We start from the raw sequence: 12,148 nt of genomic DNA, 5'->3' as shown, positions 1-12,148 counted from the left end.
ATTTATCCACTAGGCTGGAAAAAAGATGTCATTGATAAATGTAAATAGTTTGAATTTTAATCTCAAAGTTGGGCAATGATGACACCAGAAACTGTGTCTTGGTCCCTTTTTCCCATTTAGTTTCTTACCACAGAGGTTTTGGAGAGTAGTCAGCACAATCTGTTCAGAGTACGGAGCAGAGGAGTCATGTCACATAAAAGCTCCTAGTAATTTAATGAAGATTAAATATGGAAATAATAACTAAACAGCTTTCCTGTCATCACTGGCACAGACCACATTTCTTAATAATCATATTATTGTTACATTATTCAGGCAAAAGATGACTTTCTTATTGGGTCACAGACTTCATTACATTATATTTTATTATTACTTTCGTTTTGTCTTCCTCAGACAACTCATTTGTCAACTCATCCAGCCCTAATCAGTCACTGACAGCTCCCCTCTTTCTTTTTTTCTCTTCCACCCTCAGACATCCCAGACCAGGTGATTCGGGTGTTCAAGGCCGACCAGCAGAGCTGCTACATCATTATCAGTAAGGACACGACTGCCAAGGATGTGGTCACCCACACCGTCAATGAGTTCGGCCTCCCGGCGGCCCCGGAGACCTACTCCCTGTGTGAGGTATCGGTTAGCCCTGAGGGAGTCATCAAGCAGCGGCGCCTGCCCGACCAGCTCTCCAAACTGGCTGATAGGATTCAGCTCAACGGCAGGTAAGAAGCAGAGGAATTACACTGCTGTTGAATGTCGTACTTAATCCAATGGTTGACTTTAGAATTCATCAGAATGTGTGAATACACTATGATGCACATGCCTTATCCTTACAGAGTGGTTATTTGGACTCCAAAGTGAGTCCAAATGTGTCAGACACTGGAGTGTTTCTGTCTGTTCCCAAGGCAACAAACTAAAATACCAAAATAAAGCAGAAAGCAACAGTATTCCCTGGTCAGAGAAGCACATCAGTCATACAATAATCACAATTTTTAGGTCTTAAACACCTACAAAAGGTATCTAAAGAGATTTTTACCTTGGATATCATGCAACACAGGAGGCCCCAAATTATTGGTTGTTTCCCCCAGAGGCTAACAGGGGGACTGTTGTTGGCGAGTTCAATGCTTGGATGACTAAACCAAAACCATGACCCATAATACTGTGCACCCTGAGAGATGACATTTATGATCCTTTTCTTATTCAAATTGTTTAGGGTTGCTTCCAATAATGGAAACCCAAACAACTACTGCATGTGTTACTCTATAAACAGATTTCTAACCTTGTACTATGCAAGAATTTCCTCCTACAACACATCAATTCCCCATTCACAGAGACCATATAAGTTCAAGTTTAGCTCCACAAGAAAGTTGTTCATGTATAGTGCATGTATATTGATTAAATTCTTCCCGAGCAGCGGCTCGTGTTCCTGGGGACACAGGGTACTATTCTGAGATGTAGTTAGTTCGCTCACTGTAGCTTTGCAGAGCTGTAAATCATTTCCCTGAGTAAATGACTCAGAAAAAAGAAAACGAAAAAACTGCAGCGCTCGAGGTGCCGGGGAGCAGGAGCTCTGCTCAGAACCACTGTCCCAATTCAGTGGAATCATAGATCAAGTGGCGCTACCCAAGTGGCAGGTCACAACCCACTGTGACGTCACCCATTGGTTGTGAACTGCTGTTTTGAGGCGTCGAGTTTGGCATTTTGACCAGCGCCATCTTGGGTTTAAACAAACAAAAATAAGTAACCATAAGTAGAGAATCAGGGGTGGAGCCTGACCGAGAGCTCAAAGACACTGCAGCCTGCGCCCACTGGACGGTAGTAGCTGTCAATCTCACGGTATCCTTACCCCGATAAATTTACGAAATTAACACCATGCTGTGTTTAGACAAATGTTTTCTGATGTGAGAAATCGATCATTTTCTCAAAGACTTAAAGAAACTGACATTCTTGCAACCACTGGAGTCGCCCTCTGCTGGTAATTTAAGAGAATACAAGTTTCATATACTGGACTTGTAGTCTACGTTCATTTTTATATACTTTCTCTGGTGTTACCATTGCTACTGTGAGCTGAACACAAGCTGCAGTTTGTCCGTTTTAAAACTAAAAACAACAGTTTGTAGTTGACAGTGAGCTGCATGTGATGCTGGCTAAGTGCTGTCATGACATGTTAAAAATCCTCTTGCGTTTTCTGCAACAACAGCATCTGTTGTCACTTTCTTCTGAACACAACTCAGAAGTTTCAACATCACTAAGTTGGACCTTTAGTCTTTGAGTGATGTGTGTGTTTAATTTGTTGCACCGTAACACTGCCAGTGTGTGTTTTCTTTTCGACGTCTCCCAGTTTGTTGCACATCACACTGTCTTCGCGATGCCAGACACGTTCTCTTTTAAGATGAAAGTTAGTAGGACATGAAGGATAATTGGACGGCAGCCATGAAGTCTGCTTTAGAATGACTCCTCCGTCAGTTTTTCACAGTTGTCTCCCTCTCTGCTTGCCTCCTGTGGTCCCTCATCAGTCCCCCCAACTAGGTTAGCATAAATATTTCATCCTCTGTCAGGGGTGGAGGCCTCGGCAGACAGCATGGCACGTCTGGAATAATTCATACACACGCTTGCATGCACACACAGGCATAGATACAGATGCAGACTTCCTTATACACAGGCACGCATTCATATACATTCAGACACGCATGTACTGCACTTACATCATTGTCCATATATGTATTCATTTATTTAACTTGCATTTAAAGCACATATTCTCAAACATGCGTGGACACAGTCACACACATTCACAGACACACTCACTCACTATAAGACTCTCGTTTTAACACTCCGCCTTGTGTGTTTGATGGATGGCCGAGCTGCAGAGGTAAAAAACAAATTGCCACACAGTTCTTTTCGATATATAAACATGTGAGAAGTGCATTGCCCCCATGTAATGTGCAAGGTGCATATGCAGTTTTAACTTCCAACCTCACAAAACGTTGTAAAGACACAACAAGCTCAAAATCTAATTTATTGCATATTTCCCGATGACTAAGGATTTACATGTTCGGTCGGGAAAGATCCACCTGCCTCCGTTGCTCAGGGGTGGAAGGACACATTTGTCGGCCGCATTTGTCGCAGCCTTTGAATTGGGACAGTCCCTGACTTTAGACACAGCGATTTACTATCCAATACCAGACCCATTTAATATGCAATCTCAGAGCCCATCAGCTATCATCTGATGACGAATTAGCCTCTGAAGGGCAATGGCCAATACTTTGGGGCGTCCGGTGTCGACAGCGAATATCTGGGCCGAGACTCTGTCTTCCGTTCGCACTACACAGTCTAAGGCCTGGTTTCTTTGATAACACGAGTTGAACATTTCTCCACGAAAAACACAAGTCATACTTTTTGACAGTGTTTACAACTCCAGACGATTTTGGCTAATCTTTATTTCAATGTGTCTTTTTGCTTCTTTTGCTCTCCACGCAGACTGTTTACCTCCAGGCAACCAAAGCCTTTTCAAACGTGATCGGTCAAATTAGAAACGGAAACCAGAAGGCTTCCGGCCCCAAAATCGTTTCCCTAGCCAACAGATTCTGCATATTCATACACAGAATTTATGTATCTAAATGTGGAGAGTTAAACCTGATGTTGTAATTTTACAACAGGGGGCTTTACAGGATTAACTGTAGAGCTATGAGCAAGCAGCAAGCTCCACTCTTAAATCCATATACCTGTATTTTTCTTCATCTCCTACAGTAGTTGTTATTTCTTGCAAAGTAAGTATTTGCCTTTAGAGATTGTGTATTTTGTTTATCTTACTTACACACTGTCAAACTGGCAGTATTTATACAGATATATATGTATGTGCACTTACACATTGTGCAGTGTCAGCAGGATGTACATGTAGTATGTATTCAGCCCAGTTTGCAGTAGTTGTATTTATCAGGAGAAGCAGGCAGATCCATCTTCTCTCCCTGCATCACACACCCAGTCCTCCTCCCCCTCGGTCTCACCCCTCAGATGACTGACAGGGGGTCTGACAAGGGACCGGCCAAGGCTTCTCCACTCTGCCAAAATACATACAGATGCAGCTGGGGGATCCAGAGCCCACACACATAACGCACACACACACCCACCAACCACCACTGGCTATTTACAATGGCTTGGTTCCAGTCACTTTGCCTCGGCCCCCGATCTACTTAGCACCACTTTGTCCATCATTAATTTAATCTCCTCTAAAACTTCCTCTCATCTCTTCACTTCTCCCTTTGTCCTGTTGCCTTTCCTCGCTCTTGTCTCACCTCGACTCCTCTTTCCTTGTCTCCTTCCCCGTCAGCTATTTCTCCCTCACGTCTCCTCACCACTTCTCTCTCCTCCCATCTACCAACTTGCAGATGTGTCTTTTTTATTTTCTTTCTATGTATTTTTAAAGCACCGACACGTTCTTAGAAAATCTTAATGTCTTAAATCTGCCTGATGCAGCTCTTTAGGTCTTCAGTTCTGCTTGTGAGCTCTCATAAAAGTTGAGACCTCTTTCCTAATGTGAACTAAGTCTTGTGCTTGATACTAAATATATACTTCCTCACCTCACACCCTCACATCTCTTGTTAGCTGCTGCTCTTTTCAGATCTTGCAGCAGAGTAACAAGAAGCAAATCTAAAGTCACATCCGTGCCAACACTTGGGGGTGGGGTTTTTAGATTTATAAACATAAAGAAGCACATAATGAGGTTAAAGAGATGGTTTGCTGCTGGAAGCGCTGTCAGAAAACTGTTGGAGATCGGACCTAAAGAGAAAAATGGCCCCTTTTTTCCCTCTCATTCATGTGCCTGTCATCCTTCTTACCCCTCTGTTGCTGAGAGCCTCTCTCTGCTCCGTCCCTCTTTACACCAAACTGAAATATGGCGGAAATCCGTCTATATAATCGAAGCATTTTTCACCCTCTGCTCAAACTAATCTTTAGCTGGACAAGCAAAATGTGTCCATTTGAAATGAGATGTGAATGAGAGGAACATTTAGGAGATTTATCTGGAGTTCTTTGGAGAGATACAGCCGCTTGACAAACTGGATCCTGTCCACCCACTCGTCTGCCTCTGCAGTCTGTATTAAAGCATCAGCGGAGATGCTGCAGCTCAAAGTCTCTTCTGTAGCTCTAAAAACACAGATTTTACCATCATAGAAATGATATGAATGTATTTTGCATCCTGCTTATCTCTGAATGGGCACTGTCACCCCCCTCCCATTCTTTAGACTCAAAGGCTATGACATAATATTTCCTTTGTTATTTTCAGCATTTCTTTTAATAAAGTGGTTTCTCAAACAATACACACTCTTGAAAAAATGCCAAAAGAAGTCTTAATCAAATTATTTTTTACTAATGAATAACTTCATAGGAACATAAAGGCCTTTATTGCATTGTATTGTGGTTTTCATGTCGCTAGACTTTTGTCTCTGTGAAACTGAGCTATTAAAAGAATAAAGAAACTGAAATTATATTTTTACCTCATAGAATGATGCAACTTCTTCCGGCTCTGTCCTCTGCCCTGTAGGTACTACCTGAAGAACAACATGGAGACGGAGACGCTGTGTTCGGATGAGGACGCCCAGGACCTCCTCAGGGAGAGTCAGATCACTCTGCTGCAGCTCAGCACCATGGAGGTCGCTGCCCAGCTCTCCATGAGAGATTTTGAGCTCTTCAGGAACATCGAGTCCACCGAGTATGTGGTCGTTTAGCGTTTTGATTGAAAATATGCAGGATGTTGACTGCTACGCCACAGAGCTGTAACTGAGATAAACCTGACGTTCTTTGTCGTGGCTCCCAGGTACGTGGACGACTTATTTAAACTGGAATCGTCGGTGGGCAGTAGAAATCTGAAACAGTTTGAGGAGGTGATCAACCAGGAGACCTTCTGGGTCGCCACGGAGATCCTGAAGGAGCCCAACGCCATGAAGAGGATGAAGACCATCAAGCACTACATCAAGATCGCCCTGCACTGCAGAGAGTGCAAGAACTTTAACTCCATGTTTGCTATTATCAGGTGAGCTCACTGTTGAAAGTGTGAGTGTGTAAGTGTTTGTGAGTGTGTATTGACTCCTTAAATTGTGTGGTGTCACATTGTTTCATCATCTAGTCGAGCAGTAGCACCAAAGCAGGATTCTTGTTCAGCGATGGCAGCAAGTCTTTATTCCGTGTCCCCTGACAGCTTTTGTGTCAAATGAGCTTTGGCTTCTCGCCTCTTTCCCTCACATCCTCCAGAGACCCATCCTCACCTCCTCCCCTCTGCCTCCCTCCCTCCCTCCCTCCCTCCCTCTCCTGCCATCTCACTGAATCAGCCCAGAGTCGCCCAAACCACAGAGACTCTGCAATCTCACACCATTTAAAACCCGACTCCCACAGCAACAGTTGCTATTTGCAGCTTGTTGTTAATTTCCTCAGGCCTCTTGTTGTTTGGCTGAACTCGGAGGTACGATGGTACTTCAACCCAACAATATCTGTGTGTATTCATGTGCTAGTGTAGTATAGTGTCGTGCACAGGCGGTTGTCAGTGTGTTTTTTTTCATCTATCATGTTTACCGTGATCAATTTCTTACATTAAAAATTTTTTATCATGTGTTTATGCATGAGGAGATTTGCAGTATTCAATGAATATACATGAATGATACATAATAAGCTTTTTTATATAACCTTTTAAAATAAAAGTACAAAATGCAAAAAAGAGGGTTAGGATAAAATGCATATTTGTTGTGTTACATACTGTATTGTCACTGTGCTGGTTGTTTATGTAACAAAAAACCAGACACATGCTGTATTATCTCAGATTTGGTTCAAACACAAGCCACCTTTTTAAATGCCTACTAGGGCCCCTCTTTGTCTGGGGCTATTGGGGCAGTTGCCCACTTAGATAATGTACAGATTATGAGTAGAGATTGGAAACAGTATAACTGCGGCATACATGTAATGACGCATGTCTCCGTAGATGCAAATATACTTTGGTTGACGAAGGGATTTCTGCGAAACAACGTTCTCTGAATTTGTTTTCCTAATGTACCGAGAATGGACTTTAGGCGAAAAATGCTCTGCAGGAACCTTTTAGTTCCTTGAAAAAAGTTCCTGGGACTTCTGCATACTTTTGATCGGAAATGTGGCTCAAGAGAGTGTTCTCGTCATAATTATGAGTTGTATTAATAAGTCTCAAGTGCTTCAAGGGGTCCTCCCACTAATCAAACAAATTTCAATATGGGGATTTGATTGGGATTAAGTCTTTTATATTGTATTGAATGATCATACTCCTTTCTTCTTTCTCCTCTATCCTCATTTCCCTCTCCGGTTTCTTCACTTCTTCCTCTCCCGTTCCCCTCCTGCCCTCTTTTACACCATAACTCATTTTTCTCTACCTCCCTGCTTCCCCACGCTCTCCTCGCACCTCCTCCTTTCTCCCTCTAACGCAGCGGTCTGAACTTGGCTCCGGTGGCTCGGCTCCGGAGCTCGTGGGAGAAGTTGCCCAGCAAGTACGAGAAGCTGTTCAGCGACCTGCAGGATGTCTTCGACCCGTCCAGGAACATGGCCAAGTACCGCAACACGCTGAGCAGCCAGAGCATGCAGCCTCCAATCATCCCTCTGTTCCCGGTGGTCAAGAAGGACCTCACCTTTTTACATGAAGGTAAAACAAAGGCTTTGTGGAGAGCACTGAATTTCATTATGTGCATTTCTTTTTTTGCGTTGTTGCTGCATTTCCCTGAGAGGCCATTTTTGATGCTTTACACGTCATTCTGCTCAGTTTGATGCTCCCCACTTCCTCTGTGTTGTGCAGAAGGTCACTTTCAGGCTCAGTTTACTTCTGCTAAAGACTTCCCCATATTGCATTTTGTCAAAACGACCAAAATTGACTTCTCGTTAAAGGTCTTAAAATATATATATTTATGGACTTGTAAGGAAAAGTTTAAGTGATTGTGCAACGTGCAGAAAAATCTTTAATGGCCCAGCGTGACTCAGAATAAAAGAAAAGACGCCACTTTGATCTCCTGGGGGAAAGAGATCAGAGCAAAGACTTTGAAAATTTGTCTGGAAAAATACTTTTATTTTGGCACTGCATCTTGTGAATGTCCCAAAATATGAATCATTTATCCCCTCTACAGTGTTGACAGCTGATTTTACACTTTACTCACCAGGCAACGACTCCCATGTAGACGGTCTCGTGAACTTTGAGAAGTTGAGGATGATCGCCAAGGAGATCAGACATGTGGTGCGGATGACCTCTGCCAACATGGACCCCGCTCTCATGTTCAGACAGAGGTTGGTTCTTCTGATACCACGATGCCTAAAAAAATGTTTTTCCTCTCAAGTTTTACAATTTTTTGCTAAAGGTGATTTCTACTGTCAGAGCCAGTTTCAAAGATATGTCATTTAAGGTCTTCTAAATTCTGGAGTAATGAATTTTAAGGCATCTATGTGTCGATTTTTTGTGATTACAAGTTGTTAATTATGTTGATGGGTCGTTTTTCGTAACAATTTCATTCATTCTTTATGTCTACTACACTGATTAGAAGTAAATAATACAGAGAACGAGGTTTTTTTTTAAAGAAAACTTTTGTGGTTTTAAAAATCGTAGTAGGATCTGTAACAGTTAATAAGATGATTGATAGCCTCCACTGAATTTACTGTCAAGAATTTAGTTAAATTGTCTATTTCTCTTGAAGTTAAATCATCTTTAAAATCTGAGCATCTTTGAAACTGGCTCTTCCAATTTTTCATCATTCAAACCGTAACAAACTGGGTTGCTTCTCAGAAAGAGGAATAAATGTTGAAAGTCCAGCATTGCAAGGTAGTTTCCAGGTTATAAAAACAAAGACAAAACTACAAATGTGGGCAAAAAGGGAACCACCACACCACACCTCCACCAGCCGACCTGGATCCTTCACCAGCCGACCTGGATCCTTCACCAACAGGCGCACACTCGAGGTCTGGTTCGATCAATTCCTACTCACTTCCCGTCTCATTTGTGACTCTCGGGTGTTTGGATTGCATTCCTCAGCTGGAATGTAACTGTTCGATCACCCAGGGCACAGATCGCCGGGAAGAGAGGTAGAATTGATGCCAACCGCAGTGTGTAGTTTGTATCACTCTGTCTGTGTGTGCGTCTCTCAGTGTCACTGCTGCAGAGCATGACTGCCCCCTGCAGACACTCATCATACTGCAAGACAGCATAGATATGCTTTTTTTAGACTTTAAGAAACTAAACTTTATATACGGCTCAAGTTTTTCCAACGTAAAAAACTGTTTTGATGAGTGTGTGACGCACAAAGCCACAACACACACTCCTCAGGTTGATATGGGGAGATGTCCTACGTCTGGTTGTCCTCCCATCGCCCATCATTTCCTGTCTGTGGTGGCATGACCTCTACATAGTCTTGTCTCCTCCCCCCCTCCCCCTCCTCCCCCCATGACCCTTGAACTTGTATTTAAGTCACGCTTCAATCTTCACGCCTCTTGCTTGCAGGAAGAAGAGGTGGAAGAGTTTAGGGTAAGTTTGTCCTGGTACTGGTTTCATGCTGTTTCAGTCTGGACCAGCAAAACATAAAAAATTAAAAAAATGCACCCCACCCCCCCTCACCCCCCCCCACTGCACCCCCACCACCATAAGCTCTGCATGCTCCGCGACGTTAATATATCGGCGTGTGTCTGCCCCATGCTTGTGTGTGATTAACCCTTCCATTTGCAGTGCCCATTCAACTGAAGTCCATCATTGACCCATTCATTCCCCTGTCCATGTTCATAAGTTGTATGTTTATGAGTCATATAGTAGCTTGAAATAATACTAAGTTTGTTTTTACCATGAGGTTGCAAACATGTTTACATGGTGACAGGTCGGTATGAAAGAAAATCAATCAAATTTATTGTTTATAATCATACACATGTATAAATTTGACTCGTTTCTTGAGGCAGGGACAAAGGATGAACTTATCTATAAAACAGCTCCTCTCATGTCTATGTAGTAACTATTGAGTGTTTGATCATATCCGCATGATCTTTATCGGCCGACTGAATTTGCTTGTTTATCATTGAATTATACATGTTCAGATTTTCATGTTTCAATGAGGAAAGACCTTAATTTGACGGAAGAAAGTGACGTGATCATTTAAGTCTTTTGGCATTTAGACCACTATGTGATGCCGTTAAGATTAATCATGATCTGATTGAACTATTGAAAACGCACAGGATCAGCTGATTAAGAGAGAGAGAGAGAGAGAGAGAGAGAGAGAGAGAGGGGGAGGATTTGTGAGCTTCATTTGTGAAGCGTTCGGATAACTTCTGGACTAAATTGGCCTAAAAGCTGAAGTTCATTTTGAACTTTGGGAGAAAGCAGTCTCACCTTGAAGTCCATTAAGTAGCCGCTCTGGAGCTTTCAGTCATATCAAATGATCTTCAGCAGCTCGTGAATGGACTTTGAACCTCAGCTTTTTAACCAAAATGTACAAAAAGTGCTCGGAAATGTTAACGTGTACAATTCCATTGCAAAAAGACAAACTTCATGTGCTGCTAAGGATCATGTGATATAACTGAAAACGCCAGAACAGCTTCTAAATGGAGCAGCAGTCGAACCCAAACTGAAACAAACCATGAAAAATGTTGACGGATGCTATTTGACTCAGGTTCCGTGTTTGTCCGTTTGCATCCTGGCATCATAATAATATTCCCCATATCAGATCTCGTGCATCTTGTTCCCTAACCCTTTTTGCCTCCATCTGACAGAATGCTCTGTTCTGTGGTAGCATGGCACGCGCACAACAACTGCCTCCCTCCCAGTTGCACGGTCCTGTTTTTACATGCTATGTTTCAGCACAGAGACAGATGTACAGATTTGATATTAGTAGAGGTGATGACGAAGCAGTTGTAGCTATGTTATTGTCGATTGTAGTGATTGTGGTTTATCCTTTTTTCCTTCCCTCTTGTTTCCTGTCCTTATACTTTCATATGCATTTCTTCTGTTTTCTGTCTTCATTTATTTCCATCTATCCTCCATATCTTTCTCTACATTTCATCTTCTGTTCATCCATCAACCATTTCTCAAAATTTCTCCCTCATCAAAATCCATCTTTTACTCTTTCCTATAATCCTTTACTTTCTTCTCCTGCTTCTGTTTCTTCCTCGGATTTCTTCTTCTCCTCATCCTCCTCCCTCTTCTTCCTCGCTCTCTTTCCTTCATCGCCAGGTCTCTGAGTCAGGGCAGCACCAACTCCAACATGCTGGACCTGCAGGGCGGTGCCCACAAGAAGCGAGTGCGTCGCAGCTCGCTGCTCAATGCCAAGAAGCTGTACGAGGACGCCCAGATGGCCAGAAAGGTGAAGCAGTACCTGTCCAACATGACGGTGGAGGCGGACGAGGAGAAGCATCAAATCATGTCCCTGCAGTGTGAGCCGACCTACAGCACCTGTGAGTTCCATCGACCCAACACTAACAAACTGAGTGAAATGAATGTTTATCATTTATAGTTTAAATATATATGTCTGTATACAAACTTTGACCTTCAGCTCTACTTGGTTTACAGAGGGATATTAACACATGTGCTGTGTGTGCACATTTGCCTGTTATAGAATAATTCAGAAGTTGCTGAATAGTACAAGTAGAATTGCATTGGATTAAACTTGGCCAAAATGTAGTTTGGCATTATTCAAGCGTTTTTAGTGTTGCTTATTCTACATGTGCACTTAAATGCATTGCAGTATTAATTGAAGGTGATTCAATGCTGGGAAAAATTCAAATTAAGAGATATTTCAATGTTTTGTGCCATTTCACAGGTTTATAATAGAGCTGTCAGAGTACTGTAGTACACAGGTTATATGCATATCATTGGTTTGCACTGCCACCTAGTGTATTTAAAAACATCTTGCAGAAATTAACAGGAGGGAACTGATCAATCCAGTCGATGTAACAGACACTGCAGCATGTCCAATGTGTGTTGTGTGGTTCAAAGCATGCACACAGAACCATGGGACTTTCTTTTATTAGAAACAGTGCAACAATCAACAATCTACCACATATCATTAACTGTGACAGTGCCACAGGACATCAATACATTAAAATTATGTTTTTATCAGCTTTGAATGTTATTGAGCTTTCCTTTTGGTTCCTGCAAAACAAATGCATTTCATGGCTCCTGCTTAGGACTAGG

The 12,148-nt window shown here is 42.4% G+C and overlaps 1 protein-coding gene across 13 annotated transcripts in view; it reads left to right on the top strand.

The window, feature by feature from the left end:
- The window catches only part of rapgef6 (Rap guanine nucleotide exchange factor (GEF) 6), a 137,328-nt gene that overhangs the window by 114,436 nt on the left and 10,744 nt on the right, over positions 1 to 12,148 (top strand). For 9 of the 13 annotated variants that reach the window (XM_034607673.1, XM_034607672.1, XM_034607679.1 and 6 more), the window contains 7 exons: positions 470 to 710; positions 5,528 to 5,695; positions 5,801 to 6,016; positions 7,428 to 7,639; positions 8,148 to 8,271; positions 9,476 to 9,499; positions 11,189 to 11,409. In XM_034607673.1, coding sequence (XP_034463564.1) covers positions 470 to 710; positions 5,528 to 5,695; positions 5,801 to 6,016; positions 7,428 to 7,639; positions 8,148 to 8,271; positions 9,476 to 9,499; positions 11,189 to 11,409 — 1,206 coding nt within the window. The remainder of the gene's footprint in view (positions 1 to 469; positions 711 to 5,527; positions 5,696 to 5,800; positions 6,017 to 7,427; positions 7,640 to 8,147; positions 8,272 to 9,475; positions 9,500 to 11,188; positions 11,410 to 12,148) is intronic. The other 4 variants (XM_034607675.1, XM_034607678.1, XM_034607677.1 and 1 more) reach the window with 1 other exon arrangement.

The sequence above is a fragment of the Hippoglossus hippoglossus genome, chromosome 14, assembly GCF_009819705.1.
Source record: "Hippoglossus hippoglossus isolate fHipHip1 chromosome 14, fHipHip1.pri, whole genome shotgun sequence".
NCBI lineage: Eukaryota > Metazoa > Chordata > Actinopteri > Pleuronectiformes > Pleuronectidae > Hippoglossus > Hippoglossus hippoglossus.
This window is presented reverse-complemented; position numbering and strand designations above follow the sequence as displayed.